Raw genomic sequence first — 15,785 nt, 5'->3', positions numbered from 1 at the left:
TTGTTTGTGTTGGTTTCCGCTGTGTGAGTGTGAATGGGCTTTTGATGGGGAAGCAAAGGGAAGGGAGGCTTGCTGATTTCCGTGTACCTTTCCCAGCGCCGAGGCAGATTGCCCGCTCGCTGGTTTTCTACTAGAACCAATAGTGTCAGGAGGGTCGAGAGATGTCCTGTCCAAGGCTATGGGTGACCAGGAGACCTTTGTCTCTCACTGCATTCTCTCATCTGAACAAGGACCATACAGCCTTATTCCTGGATGTATAACAGGATCTTGGTAGTTCCACGTCTCAGGGTTGTGCCGTGGGGCACTCTTTCCCTAGTATGTTCTCGTCCAGGGGCTCTTCATCACCTTAACCAAATCCTCACCTAGGTCTACCTTCGGCAGCAATAGGCCTCTCATTCATTGTTGTACTTGTGGGCCACATTCAAGACTTTTTCGGCTATGTTAAAAAATCTCCAATATAAAGTGTAAATGATTGCCCATAGATTGTATAAAAATCTTGGGGTGGGAGTGGGGGTTTGTTGTAGGGTGGTAGGGTTTTCAGGAGCAGGAAGCATGTGGGCTGCACCTTGTGCTAAGATTCCCATAGTCCTCCTGGGCTAGGCTAGAGCCTAGGGGTCAAGAGGGGCCCCGACTCAGGAGAGAGTTTGGAAACATTGGCTCTGGGAACAGAAGGTGGGAGCAGGGAGTTAGGTGGGGGGTTGGGCGGTGGTGCTTACCAGCATCATCGATCCTAGTAGCCCCCGGGGTTAAGGACATGCCCTGGTTGGTGGGGAGCACGAAAAGGTTTGCGTACATGGTGGAGGATCAGAAAGACTTGCCAAGACGGCGGGGCGGGGCCTCGTGCCCTCGTGCTTGCCCGTGCGGACCTCACCGCCAGGGGGCGCCCACGAGAGCGCGCGGCCGCGGCCTGAGCTTGGCCCCTGCGGGCCGCCGTCGCCGCCCCGGCATTCCGCCGCCGGTTCGGCCGAGCGGCGTCGGCTCCCGCGGCTCTGGGCGGCGCCGCAGTCGGACCCAGGGCGCCCGCTGGCCCACGGAGGCGGCGACGACGACGATGGCCCCCTGAGCAGGTCGGCGCCAGGTAGCGGCGGGCGGGCGGGAGCCGCGGCCCTGCCCGCGTCGGAGCCCAGGCTGGTCGCGCGTCTTTGTCTCTCCGGGCGGAAGTGGGACGCGCGGCGGGGACGCGGCGGCCGCACCATGAGCGACATCCGCCACTCGCTGCTGCGGCGCGACGCGCTTAGCGCCGCCAAGGAGGTGCTGTACCACCTGGACATCTACTTCAGCAGCCAGCTGCAGAGCGCGCCGCTGCCCATCGTGGACAAGGGCCCCGTGGAGCTGCTGGAAGAGTTCGTGTTCCAGGTGCCCAAGGAGCGCGGCGCGCAGCCCAAGGTGCCCGCCCCGACCGTGCCTTCGCTCGGTGACAAGCGCTCGCCCCGAGGTCTCTCTCCTCCAGCCCCCGGTCCTGCAGTCCCGCGGCGATGCTCAGCCGCGTGCCTTTTTGGCAGGCGTGTGACAGTCGCCTACCAAGGATCCAGGAGAAGAATTTTGGGAGTTGGCTACTTACTTAACATCACTAGAGTTTCAAACCTGAGTCCTTTGGGATATTGCTTAATTAGATGCGCGGCTTTTTCTTAAGGGTTCAGAAAGGTGAAAAAGTACACCCTGGGGGAAAAAAAACAGAATTTGTTTTTTTTAAACACTGCTTCACTATTTACTATGTAGCGCAGGCCAGCCTAGAACTCAAGATCCTCTAGCCTCAGCCTCGTAAGTGCTGGGATTTCAGGCATTCACTCCCCGAATCCTTTACTGTGGGAACTAAAGAGCAGCCACCCTTTACTGTGGGAACTAAGGGACAGGTGCAGGCCCCCATCTCTCACAGCTTCTCTCCCGGGTTTGTTTTTACAGAGACTGAATTCGCTCCAGGAGCTCCAGCTTCTTGAAATCATGTGCAGTTATTTCCAGGAGCAAAGCAAGGACTCTGTGCGGCAGATCATTTTCTCCTCCCTTTTCAGCCCCCAAGGGAACAAAGCCGACGACAGCCGGATGAGCTTGTTGGGAAAGCTGGTCTCCATGGCCGTGGCTGTGTGTCGGATCCCGGTGTTGGAATGTGCGGCCTCCTGGCTCCAGGTACTGTTTTCAAAGTAGTTTTACTTCCCAGAGTCTCCATAGACAGGATAACAAGAGTTTGGACGTAGCTGGATGTCAGTAGAGGTATTTTACACATGTGTGATGAAGTCGATCATTGCTGCCTGTGTGCTACACCCTGTCCCGTTTTTTATGGACGATAACGTTTGTTGGTTTGAAACAAGGACTTGGTATGTAACCCAGGCTGGATTCAAACCTCATGACCCTTCTGCCTGAGTCTCCTGAGGAGCAGAGGCACCACTGTGCCTGGCTCTGGAATTGTAGCCTTCTTATGCACCCAGTAGTAAATGGTTACAATTTGTTTTGTTTTTGAAACAGGGTCTGATTTGAAATGTAGACCAGCTGGCCTCAAACACACAGAGACCCACATGCCTCTACCTCCCGAGTGCTGGGGATTAAAGGTATATGCCTTCCCCCCGCCCCCAGCTTATTTAAAATTTGTATTATTATTGTGTGTGTATGATGTGTGTGTGTGGTTGCCTGTACCACAGCACATCTCTGGAGGTCAGGACAACTTTGTGAAGTCAGTTCACTACTTTCACCTTTTTTAAATTTTCTGTTGTTGGAGACAGGGTTTCTCTTTGTAGCCTTGGCTGTCCTGGAACTCCCTCTGTAGATTGGGCTGGCCTTGAATTCAGAGATCTGCCTGCCTCTGCCTCCCAAGTGCTGGAATTAAAGATGTGGGCCACCACACCTGGCTTCCTTTCACCTTTATTTTTTTTAATTATTATTTATTGATTTTAAAGTATTTTTTATGTGTAGGTGTTTTGCCTGTACGTATGTCTGCACTTCCTGTGTGCTTGGTGCGCCAGCCAAGGAAGCTGGAAGACGGTTTCAGATCCCAGGAACTAGAGTTACAGATGGTTGGGAGCCAACATGTAGGTGCTGGGAATCAAACCTGGGTCCTCTGGGAGAGCAGCCAGTGCTCTTAAGTACTGAACTGTCTCTTCAGCCCCAACTCCTTTTACCTTTATGTGGGTTCCGGGGTTTTATCTCAAGTTGTCAGGCTTGTGGGACAAGAGCTTTACTGGCTGAGTCATCTCACCCTCCCCCATTTCTTTTTTCTTTTAAAGGGTCTTACTGTATAACCTTGATTGATATTGAATTCACTATGTAGATCAGGCTGGCCTCTAACTCAGAGAGAGATCTACCTACCTCTGCCTCCTGAGATTAAAGGTTTGTGACACCACATCTGGCCCCAAATTAAATTTTTTAATAAAGAAAAATGCCTCATCTTCAGAATAAATGAAAAATCTGTTTCTTAGGCAAAATGATTCGATCTTAATGGTATGCAGAGGGATGCAGGGATGGCTTAGTGGTTAAGAGCACAGAATGGCCGGGCAGTGGTGGCACACTCCTTTAATCCCAGCACTCGGGAGGCAGAGGCAGGCGGATCCCTGTGAGTTCGAGGCCAGCCTGGGCTACAGAGTGAGTTTCAGGAAAGGCGCAAAGCTACCCAGAGAAAGCCTGCCTGGCGGGCGGGGTGAGAGCACAGACTGCTGTTACCAAGGACTCACACTCAGTTCCTGGCACCAGTTCGGGCAGCTTGCAACTGCCTGGAACTCCAGCTCCAAGAGATCAGTCCGTCTCTTTTGGCCTACTTGAATGCACATACACAGAAACGCAGGTATACATACCATTAAAAATGAAATCTTACCGGGTGGTGGTGGGGTACGCCTTTAATCCCAGCACTAGGGAGGCAGAGCCAGGTAGATCTCTGTGAATTCAAGGCCAGCCTGGTCTACAAAGCGAGATCTAGGACGGGCACCAAAACTTCACAGAGAAACCCTGTCTCGAAAAACAAAAAAACAAAAAACAAAAACAAAACAAAACAAAACAAAAAAAAACTTGCACTTGGGAGGCAGATGAATCTCTGAGTTTGAGGCCAGCCTGGTTTACAAAGCAAGTTTCAGGACAGCCAGGGCTACACAGAGAAACCCTGTCTCGAAAAACCAAAAAAAACCCAAAAATCTTAAGACAAATTTAGCTAAGTAGCTTAGGCTAGCTAAAGTTCCTATTCCTTTTGCCTCTGACTTCCTAGCACTGATATTAAGGCATGGACCATCATGCCCAGCTGTAACAAACATTTCATCATGTGACAGTTCACAGACTCTTCCGAACCTCAGAGTGGTAATAATGGTTAACTTTGATCTGTGGTGTCTGGCCTCAGCAACCATCTTACCAAAATTGGCTTCTCTTCAGAATGTTTACATAAATATTCCAGCTTTGCAGCTGCATGATCCCTGTGGTAAGGACTCACTTCTGCCCTCAAGTGCAGGAGCAGCCTGGGATAGCAGGCGGAGGAGCATGGCCATCCTAGTGGATCTGTGCTTACATACGTGGGTAGGAGGCAGACTGGTTCCATGGACACCCCTCTCCCTGTCCTCCAAGTGCCTCCATCCACTCCTGTATGTAGGTTCACTGTTCATATGCTGCTGTTACCTGCTAGCTCAGGATTCCTCAGTGACTTGGACTGTGGCTTCTTTCCAGCGGACGCCTGTGGTCTACTGCGTGAGACTTGCTAGGGCCCTAGTGGATGACTACTGCTATTTGGTGCCAGGCTCGGTTCAGACGTTGAAGCAGATCTTCAGTGCCAGTCCCCGTTTCTGCTGCCAGTTCATAACGTCCGTGACTGCGCTCTATGACCTGTCTTCAGGTAAGTGTCAAGCAGGCTGTTCCTGTCAAAGTAGCTCCTGGTGAAGGCCAGCCTTGTGTATTTATATTTTAGCAGTGCAGGGGGTGGAACCCAAGGTTGTGTGCATGTTAGGCAAGCATTCTACCATGGAACTGCATCTCATGCACCAGTGACTACATTGGCTTTTGTTTTGTTATTTGTTATTTTTCTGTGCATGAGTGTGTTCATACCATGCATGTGTGTGTCAAGGGTGTAGTGCCCACAGAGGCCAGAAGAGGATGTCAAATCCTTTCAAGCTAGGTTACAGATTGTCCCATCATGGGAACTGAACTCAGGTCCTGAAAGAGCATTGAGTGCTCTTAACCACTCTCCAGCCCCTTGCATTAACTTTTTTAACTGTGAAATATGCATCCTTATTGTGGGCCTAAGCCTAAAGGTTGGCATCTAGACCTCTTCCATTTACTAAAAGGGACTTTGTTAAATTCTTCTTAGTTGCTTGGGTCTGAGTGGTGAAAATAAGCATAAAAAGCCAGGGCCTGGGGCTGAGATGGGTTCTTTTCCATAGACATATGACCTGCCTACCCCCAAGATTCATTTTTAATTATGTGCATGTGTGTGTAGGTATGTAGACGTAAGAGTGGTTGCCCAAGAAGGCCAGAAGAGGGTGCAAGTTCCTTGAAGCTGAATTCACAGATAGTTGTGAGCTGCTCTGTGTGGGAGCTGGGAACCAAATTCAAGTCTTCTGGAAGAGCAGCAAGTGCTCTTTTTATTTTATTATTTATGTATTTATTTATTTAGGTTTTTCAAGACAAGGTTTCTCTCTGTAGCCCTGACTGTCCTAGACTTACCCTATAGACCAAGCTAGCCTGGAACTCAGAGATTCACATGCCTCTGCCTCCACGTTCTGAGTTCTGTGATCAAAGGCGTGTACCACCACCGCCCGGCCTTATTTATTTTTATTTTTTTGGTTTTTCGAGACAGGGTTTCTCTGTGTAGCTTTGGATCCTGTCCTGGAACTCACTCTGTAGCCCAGGCTGGCCTCCAACTCACAGAGATCCGCCTGCCTCTGCCTCCCAAGTGCTGGGATTAAAGGCATGTGCCACCACTGCCTGGCTGTTTTATTATTTTTTAAGGTTTCTCCTTCTCCTCCTCCCCATCTTCCTCCTCTCTTCCTCTTTTTCTTCTGTGTGTGGATGTTTTGCCTGCATGTATATCTGTGCATCACATGCATGCCCAGTGCCCATGAAGACCGGAAGAGGATGTCGGATGCCCTGGGACTATAATTACAGAAAGTAGTGAGCCACCCAGGTCTTCTGGAAGGGCAGCTAGTGATCTTAACTGTTGAGCCATCTCTCCAGCCTTGGAGTTAAACCTTTTTTCCATATTACATCATTTATTTACTTTGTGTGTGTCTGTGTGTGGGCACTTGATGCCGTTGCATGCCGCGGCATACGTGAGGAGGTCAGAGGACAACTCCTTCCACCGTTTGTGTCCTGTGAGTGGACTCAGGTTGTCAGGCTCGGGGCCACGTGCCCTTGCCCACGGAGCCATGGCGCTGTCAGGTAAACCGTTTTAGCCGCAATTCTTCCTCAGTGGCGCTGTATCCTCCGTCCCAGTTTTACCATTTAAGACAGTTTTGAGACTTCCTCAGCAGCTGTCGGTAGAGATTCCCAGGCTAGCCATGAGATTTGGCTTTGAGCAGGAAATCCCAAGTGTCCCTTGTCCCTGTCGAGTAGCAGCGTTCTCTGGTCAGATTCCCCATTAAAAACAAACAGGAGAAGTCGACTGACTGGTTAAACGGGGGTAGAGGGCTGCGGCCTCCACAGCCCAGGCTTTGCCACCCATTTCCTCTGTCGTGGACAGGTTTCCAGGACCAGGGTCAATAAATAGGGCTTTTCTGCGTAAGTGCTTCCACATCTGTGTTCTCTGGGGCCCCTGCAGTGTTGTGCGGCTCAGGCTCATTGTTTTCCCATAATGGAAAGGTGTATGTGTGGCTTTCTCTGTGGAGTGAAGCTCTGGGCCTGCTTTGGTGCTCAGGATTCAGTTTCCTCCTGCCCTTGCAGCCCAGGGGGTTGACAAGTAGTGTCTTGTCCTGATCTGATAGCTAAGCCAGTAGTTTGAGAGCCTTCGGGAACATTTCCTATTTCTGTTCATCAGCCCCCTTTATTATATGTGTGTCTCCCTTCTTATCCTTTTTATTGCATTTAAACTTTGTTGCTCTCAGGCTGGAGAGATGGCTCAGCAGTTAAGAGCACTTGTCGCTTTTACAGAGGACCTAGGTTGAGTTGCATGCATATAGTGCATATAGACGCACACAGACAAAACACTCTTGTGCATAAAGTAAAATAAATAAACCTAAACTTTTTTTTTTAATTTATTTTGCAATACAATTCAGTTCTACATATCAGCCACGGATTCCCTTGTTCTCCCCCCTCCCGTCCCCCTCACCTTCCCCCCAACCCCCCCCCCCCCCCCCCATTCCCATCTCCTCCAGGGCAAAGCCTTCCCCACAGACTGAGGTCAACCTGGTAGACTCAGTCCAGGTAAAACCTAAACTTTGTTACTCTCTAGAACATTCATTTGGAAATAGTGTGGGGATGCATTCCCTTGTAGCCCCATGCTCTTTCCTCCAGCAGTCTGCCTCTGAGATTGGCAGGTCCTGTGAAGCAGAGCCCTGCTGGCAAGGTAGAGCTTCCTTGGTCACTCTTGTCAAAGTTCCCAAGAGCGGTCACTTGCCAGCGATTGTACTCAGCCTTTGGTTTTCCAGTGGCAGAGATGTCACTAGACCTAGTTCACCTCATTGCAGTTCCTTACAGACCTTAGACCAACAGGATGGAAGTTGGCCTTGACATTGAGAGTGGGTGAACTGGTGTGGAATGGGAAGTCAGGCTCGGGAGCCACTATTGTGTTGTGTATCCAAGACAGAATATCTTCATATAAGCCACAGTGACCAGCCACTCAGCACTGGCTCCAGCCCTGAAGACAGTTGTCAAAATGGCGAGCAGTGCTGCCTTTGGATGCTGCTGCTGACAGCATATGGGGTGGTCTGTTTCTGCAAGCTAGCAAAAGGAAGGAATCCCCTAACCACAGGGTACCACCTCTTGCTAGACAGATTCAAGAGCACAGGTCTCCTATGTGGAGACGGAGAATTCAGTCACTAAGCATGTGCCCTGTGCGTGCATGCCCAGAGCACAGATGCACACCTTCACCTATGCACATGCTGCCTTCTGGCCACTGTGAGTGTCTCTACTGAGGCCTGGGAACATGTTGGAAATGTACATGGCATTACTCAGAGAGAAACTCCTTGGAGAATCGAGGGACAGAGGCAGAACTGCCATAGGGAGGTTGTAGACTACAGCTGCTACCTATTGCTGGAGGGACACGTGTACCACCGAGTAGGGACAGTCTGAGAAAGGACCGTCTTTGCAGAGGAGACAAGGCTGGAAACCTTATTCTAATAGAGGGAGCATGTGCTATGCTTCCCAAGTCTTTCCCTGCCATGCTTGAGCAGAGCATAGGAAGGGACTCTGTCATGCTTTGTTTTCCTGTGAGCTGAGAATGCTTCTTCCCAGAGAGGAGGCTGGGCCACAGCCAGCCTGAGCACATACCAGCTGATTGCAAATTGGGCAGTGTAGCCTGGTGGCATAAAAGCCAGGCTCAGATACAAGCCCACCGTGTGCTTCTAGTGAGTCCCAAGAAAGGACTCAACAGCACCTTGCCTCTGTTTTCTGGGGCAGCAGTCTGCGGTGCTGTGTGGATTAAGTGGTTGGGTCTTTATAAAGGACCAGGACCAGCACCTAACACATAATAGGCCCAGAGTTAGTGCCAACTCTGTCCTCATTAATGCTGTTCAGGAGTCCAGCTGGTTTGTTGATAAGGGTTCCAGCTTTGGAGTTGAGGTGGCCTTTGGCAGTTGGTAGATGTCTGACAAGACTCCAAGCTACTCTCTGAAGGCCACTATAGCTCTCACTGTACTATGGAGGAGACACTGGATATAGGGTAGAAAGCTATACCCAGAGACAGATGAAGTATGCCAGTAGTTTTGAGCTAGGAGCTGATGGGTGGGATGGCTCAGTGCGTCGAAGCATGTGCCACCCAGCTGACAACTTGAGTTCAACCCCTGGGACCCACATAAAGGGGGAAAGAGAAGGGCTCTGCAGGTTGTCCTGACCTCCACATATGCCCCGCGGCACACAAGCCACCTCCTCCAAAAAACTAAATAAATACATGTGTGGGGGAGTGATGGAGTTCAAGGGAGTTCAGCTTACTGGGCTGCTTTGAGTTTTGTGGGTTTTTTTTGTTTTTGTTTTTTGAGGCTTGACCTTGGCCATAGGGTCCTGGACACTGGGGAAAGGACGTTAACCCATGGAGCAGGTGTAGGAGAGAAGGTGGAAGATGGGGGAACTTGGGCAGTAGACATTTGAGCACCAGAGGAAGGCCATAAACTTCCATCCATCGCCCACTGTCCACTCTGTTCCTGTCTCCAAGGCCAGAACCATTCCCAACTGAATGTCTCTTTGCAGATGACCTCATCCCACCTTTGGACTTGCTTGAAATGATTGTCAGCTGGATTTTCGAGGACCCGAGGTTGATTCTCATCACGTTTTTAAATACTCCCATTGCTGCCAACCTGCCCATAGGCTTCTTAGAGCTCACACCCCTCATTGGGTTGATCCGCTGGTGCGTGAAGGCCCCTCTGGCTTACAAAAGGAAGAAGCCTTGCCTCTCCAACGGCCACATTGGTCACAAAGCCGCCAAGGACTCAGGCACAGGCACGGACAGAGACTCACACCTGCTGTACTCGAAGCTCCACCTGAGTGTCCTGCAGGTCCTTATGACGCTCCAGCTGCACCTGACTGAGAAGAATCTGTATGGGCGCCTGGGACTCATCCTGTTTGACCACATGGTCCCACTTGTAGAGGAGATCAACAGACTGGCAGATGAACTGAACCCCCTCAATGCCTCCCAGGAGATCGAGCTCGCACTGGACCGCTTGGCCCAGGCATTGCAGGTAGCCATGGCATCAGGAGCCCTGCTCTGCACGAGAGGTGAGTGCTGATCCCGTGGCCCCATGGTGTAGGCAGAAAGGACAGGGCATCCTAGACAGACACCACCTTTTTTTATTTTAGGACTTATTTTAGGACTTGCTCCCCACCCATCCTGGTGACTACAAGGGAGGCTGGTGGAAAGTCCTAGAATATCCCCCAGAGTCCCCTCATCAGTGCTAATGTGCTCTAGCTAGGACATTTAGATATTGCCTGGCTCTTTGGCACAGGGCTGCTGGAGTACACAGAACGTTTCCTCTGGAGGACTAAAGTTTGGGGTCTGTGTGAGAGAGAGACAGAGAGAGGGGGTAAGGGGGCTCCTGCTCTGTAGCTCAGGCTAGCCTGAAACTCATGGCAGTTTTTCTGCCTGAGTGCTAGGAATGCAGGAGTGAGCCAGCATGCCCAGATATGTTTGCTGTCTGGTGTCCTCCTTTGGTGGGAGGGCGGGCAGTACTAGAGACTGAGCTAGGGCCTCGTGCGTGCAAGGTGAGCACTCTCCCCTGAGCTGCGGCGGCGGTGGCCCCGTGTCTGCTGTCTGATGGACTGTTGCCTGCATCCTCAGCTAAAGGGTCACCAGTGATGAGTCCCCATCTTACTCGGCATTTGGTAAGTCGATGAGAGCCCTGACTTCGGGCTCTTTTCCAGATGGTCAGCAAATTGTCAGTAGGGCTAACCCCTTCCCAAATGGTTCCTTCCATTTGGGGTTTGTTATGTAAAGTGAAAACTGCCACACAGGAGAACCCAGCTTTCTAAGGAGGCTGGGAACTTGCTGCGACAGTCCCTGTTGCTGTCTGTGCGGTATTCTTGTTAAGACCTCAGCACCCAGGTCTCCCCAGATCTAATCTCATGTCTCCTTGGTTTCAGATGACCTGAGAACCTTGTGCTCCCGGCTACCCCACAACAAGTAGGTGTCCCAGTCTCTAAGTGGGTTGGTGCTGTTGGAACAGGGTGGGGATGGTAGGAGGCAAAGCAGGACAGACCCCTCGGTCCTGGGAAAAGCTGGGCTGCAGGGGGCAGGGTTCCCACTGATGAGCCTTCTGCAGGGAAGAACAGGCTCTCAGAGTGGCCCTGTTGCTGGAGTGGGCGAGGCCACAGTGTGCTCCCTCCCATTGTCACCGCAAGCTGCTAAATCAGGATGCTTCTGTTAGTGCAGTGCTTGGTCATGGTGTCTGAGTAAGCTGCTGTCCCTCTTAGAACCCGGGCATTTCACTTCTGTGACTCCGTCCTTAGAAGTGAAGCCAAAATTGCTATGTTCTAAGGATGGTATGCTGTCACTCTCTGGTGACTTCAAGTTACATCTCTATTTGAAAGGGACAGGGCTACCACCCGACAGCCAGGTGTGCTGGTGGCTTCCCTCAGCAGGGTCCTGGCTTCTGAGAGATTTTTGGTGGCATTTGGGCAGTCTCTGTATGTGTCTCTGAGTCTCATTTCCCTCTGGGTTGGTAATGGTGTCTGCCTCATGGGGTGACAGCGAAGGAAAGATGAAATGCTGCTTGAAAATCTCTCCTCTGCCCCATGGGTCTCTCCCTAGTCACAGTCATTATATGGGAAAGAAGACACTGAATCTCACTTGGATTGCTGTGAGTTCTGACGTTTTGGTTTGGGTTGACTGTCCAACCAGACAGGAAACTTCTGGAAGAAACTTTTGGCAACTGTAGTGCTGCTCTCTTGGCTTGATACATTGTTTTTTTCTTTTTCTTTTTTCTTTCTTAAAGATTTCTTTATTTATTATGTATACAGTGCTCTACCTGCATGTATACCTGCAGACCAGAAGAGGGCACCAGATCTCATTACAGGTAGTTGTGAGCCACTGTGTGGTTGCTGGGAATTGAACTCTGGTCCTCTGGAAGAACAAGTAGTGCTCTTAACCGCCGAGCCATCCCTCCAGACCCTCTTTTTTTTTTAGACAGGGTCTCATGTAGCCCAGGCTGGCCTGGAATCACTTGGCTTGTAAATGTTTTAGTTGAGCTTCTTGCCCAGAGGTTTTTGTTTTTGTTTGGTTTGGTTTTGGGTTTTTAGTTTTTTTGAGAAAGAGTTTCTCTGCATAGCCCTGGCTAGCCTAGAACTCACTCTAGAATAGGCTGGCCTTGAACTCAGCCTGCTGGGATTAAAGATGTGCACCACCACGGCCCTGCTGGCCAGAGTTATTTTAACAAAAAGAAAATATAATGTAAATGGAATAGCTGAGAGGGGCTGGAGAGGTGGCTCAGTGGTTAAGAGCGCTTGTTGCTCTTGCAGAGGACCTGGGTTGGCTTCCCAGCAGTCACATGGCAGCTCAAAACCAGCTCTAACTCCAGTTCCAGACGACCTAATGCCCTCTTCTGACCTCTGTGGGTACTGCATGCATGTGGTTCACAGACATACTTGCAGGCTACACATCCATACACATAAAATAAAAATAAATCTGTGTGGCTTTTGTTGTTGGTTTTGGGGTTTTGAAAGTCCTTAGAGGAGCTTTGGCCCCTTAACTGTGCCAGCTCTCTTCACACCCACAGTGTTCTGTACTGTCTGAGATCTCCTGTGGGCGCTAGGTCATGTATGCTGCAGGAAGGTCTGTGACAGGTCCACCATCTCCCTTAGGGAAGGATAAGACAGCATCCAAAGAGCAGGAAGGTCCACTTGGGGGCAGGCTGTCACTGCGTACAGCCGTATCATATAGACAACATGCTGGGAGGTGCAGCATGGTGGAATTAGGGGCCAGGTGGGTGAGAGGACCACTTGGAAGGCTGGATTTGGTGATGAGAGAGAGCAGCATGAACTCCAGGCACATGGCCAGGCTGAGGTTCAGGGAGTCTGGACAGGAGTGAGCAGAGATCTTGTGTCAGTAGCAGAGACCTAAGCTGGAGGCTGGAGGTGGCCTGTGACCTCAGTAGGGAGAGTCTGGGCTGGTCGGCAGACTGAGTTCAGGAAGATGGATGTGCTCAGCTTTAGAGCAGGGGGAGGTTCTGATCATGCCAACAGTTGGAAAGGAACCAGAGTTTCAAACCAGCACTGATGGGCATGTAGAAAGGGAAGGAAGAAGAGGTGCTGGTGAGGTTCACAATAGAGCCTCGGGGTCCTGAGTGGGGAAGGTGTGAGCTGGCCTAGAGGGTTCTGGGGCTGGGGAGTAGGCGCCTCAGCTTACCAGGGGCTGAGATGCATTGGACTCTAGATCTCAGGGTCATTTGAAAAGCCACTTTTGTGGGGCTTATGTATGGAATGCAGTCAAGACTCAATCAGAATTGACATTTTTCTGATGGCCATGTTGCTGTCCTCGGCGCTGTGAATGGCCATTGGCCCAGGCTGGCATGGAAGCTGTCTTAGTTAGGGCTACTATTGCTGTGATGAAACACCATGACCAAAGCAACTTGGGGAAGAAAGGCTTTATTTTAATTGGCTTACACTTTTTTTGGGGGGGGGGGCAGGCTTTCTATGTGTAGCTTTGGAGCCTTTCCTGGAACTCACTATATAGACCAGGCTGGCCTCAAACTCACAGAGATACGCCTGCCTCTGCCCCTCGAGTGCTGGGATCAAAGGTGTGCGCCACCACCACCTGGCTTGACATGTCACTGTTCATTATTAAAGGAAGTCTGGACAGGAACTCAAGCAGGGCAGGAACCTGGAGGCAGGAGTTGATTCAGAGGCCATGGAGTGGGGTGCTGCTTACTGGCTTGCTCAGCCTGCTTTCTTATAGAAAGCCCAGGGGTGCCACCACCCACAATGGGCTGGACCCACCACATCAGTCACTAATTAAGAAAGTGCCCTACAGTCGGGTATTATGGAATCATTTTCTCAACTGAGGCTCCCTCCTTTCTGATAACGCTAGCTTGTATCAAGTTGACATAAAACTAGCCAGCACAGAGGCTACTTCCATGAGCCTCAAGTTCTGAGGGTTGAGGGGTATGGATATCAGTCACATGGATAGTTTCACATGGCCCATGGTTCCCAGTGTAGACCGCCTCTACCCATCCTTGGTGGGCTTGTAGCTTTATCCCTGCAGGTCCTTCTCTTTCAGTCCTGGCCTAGATCCTGCAAATCGCTTCATTCCCTTCCCCAGTCTCCTGTGCTTCAAGTTCACCTGCCAGGAGCCCCTGACTCTTGAGATGTGTGAGGCACCAGGTGCAGGGATACAGAACAGCTTCTGGAGTGCTGAGATGACAGGCCTGTGCTATCAGACTTGTACAGTTTGGGAGAACAGGCCAGAGGCCCAAGTGGTCACACTGGGCTTGGGGCCTTGGTCCTAATCTCTCTCCTTGTGTTTGCAGCCTGCTCCAGCTGGTGATCTCAGGCCCAGTGCAGCAGTCGCCACACACCGCCCTTCCCCCTGGGTTCTACCCGCACATCCACACACCCCCGCTTGCCTATGGGGCTGTGCCAGCCCACCCAGCTGCCCACCCAGCCATGCCTACGCACCCAGGGCACACCTTCATCTCAGGCGTAACATTTCCATTCAGGCCCATCCGCTAGGCTGGCCATTCTGAGCCGCCAAGCGGCTGTGTGCCTTGCACCTGGGCCAAGGAAGCCTTCAGAGAGGGGTGCTGGCCCCATGAACAAGGACCCCTGGAAGGCAGCAGGTGGTCCTTCCAGCGGGCAGAACCATCTTGGTACTGATGTCCCAAGTTGCTGTTGCCTGGGTGCTTCCTACCTGGTCATGTTAACTATCCAGATTGGATGGATGAAAGGGAGCGCACTCAGCCCGCTGCAGGGAGCTCTGCGGGTGGTTTTAAATATGCCAGTCCCAGAGTGATGGCGTCTCTCACGCGCAGACACTCTCAGCCCGCCACCAGGGAATGCTGGCGGGTAAGCCGCCTCTCGGGTCCATGTGCCCTGCCTCAGGAATGTGACGTGTCTCTGCCACTAACCCAAGTTTTCGGCAGCTCCATGAGCTCAGAGTGCGGAGGGAGAGACCCACGCTTGTATGCAGCACTGGGCACTGCTCAGGGACACCTGTTGGGATTCCCCGTCACCTTGGAAAGGATCTTCTGTGTTTTATTTGGAGGTATCTCTAAATTTTCCTTTCATGTGTTGAAAATAAATTTTTTCTAAACAGTTTTATAGGCATTATGGAATTTTCTTTTTGTGCTGCTGGGATTCAAACCTATGGTGTTGCACATACTTAGCAGGTGTTTTTTCAATGAGTTGCACTCCCAGCTCTGTGGAATATATATATTTTAAAAAATTGATGTGTATGGGTTAGCTAGTCTAGCCAGCTTGATGAATTCCAGGTCAGTGACAGCAAAACACATCAAAATAAGGAACAACACCCAAGGTTGTCTTCTGGCCTCTGTATGCATGTACCTGCATCTGTACACACATGTGCACATGCACACACAAAGTGGCATGTGGGGGCACCCCTGTAATCGCATCACCTAGAAGGTGGTGACGGGGGATTCAAGGTCATCAAGGTCATCCTTGGCTACATAGTGGGCTGAGGCCAGCATGCATGAGACCGAGCCTCAAACAACAAGACAAAAACGGTTGAAAGAGCCATGAACTATATCTAAAGGCTTTGAAAAGGGGTGGGGCTTGGCGCTATTGTTCCCTCTTAAATGTCTTTCATAGTTATGTGTAAACCTGTTAACATGGAACTGAAGAATGTCTGTTCTCTGGGATGCCTCCTGGAGGCTGAAGAGATAATTGATGGTCTGGTCTGGGAGGTTGGCTTTGGTGCACACTGTTTCAGAAAGAACCATCCGTTCTCATGTAGTTTCCAAGTTCAGTTACTCTCCGAGCAGTGTGGCCTCCACCAAACTTGCCTGGTCTAGACTCGGACCTAGGACAATGGTTCCTTTGGGAGTTTCTGGTCACTTTTAAATTACATGTATGTATATGTGTCTGTGTGGGGGTATGTGTACTTGAGTGCAGGTATCCACAGAAGCCAGAAGAAGGCATTGGATCCCCTGGAGCTGGAGTTACACATGGTTGTGAGCTGTTGCACGAATCCTAATTGGTCTTGTAATAACCCGGAGCTGCCAGGCAGTGGT

The 15,785-nt window shown here is 50.9% G+C and overlaps 1 protein-coding gene across 3 annotated transcripts; it reads left to right on the top strand.

Annotated features, from left to right (window-relative positions):
* Window positions 1–91: 91 nt before the first annotated feature.
* Window positions 92–14,854, top strand: Ints15 (integrator complex subunit 15). 3 transcript variants are annotated; one of them, XM_052754364.1, is made up of 6 exons: window positions 92–1,356; window positions 1,903–2,124; window positions 4,633–4,798; window positions 9,301–9,825; window positions 10,687–10,726; window positions 14,067–14,854. In XM_052754364.1, exons 1-6 carry the CDS (start codon window positions 1,195–1,197, stop codon window positions 14,266–14,268), a joined length of 1,317 nt encoding a protein of 438 aa, XP_052610324.1. In that variant the 5' UTR covers window positions 92–1,194; the 3' UTR covers window positions 14,269–14,854. The 3 variants fall into 3 exon arrangements, with proteins under 3 accessions (XP_052610324.1, XP_052610323.1, XP_052610325.1); XM_052754363.1 differs by having other exon boundaries at window positions 92–1,386; XM_052754365.1 differs by having other exon boundaries at window positions 1,335–1,435.
* The last annotated feature ends 931 nt before the right edge of the window (window positions 14,855–15,785 follow it).

This window comes from Peromyscus californicus, unplaced genomic scaffold (assembly GCF_007827085.1).
Source record: "Peromyscus californicus insignis strain IS unplaced genomic scaffold, ASM782708v3 Scaffold_2__1_contigs__length_46816999, whole genome shotgun sequence".
NCBI classification, from domain to species: domain Eukaryota; kingdom Metazoa; phylum Chordata; class Mammalia; order Rodentia; family Cricetidae; genus Peromyscus; species Peromyscus californicus.
This window is presented reverse-complemented; position numbering and strand designations above follow the sequence as displayed.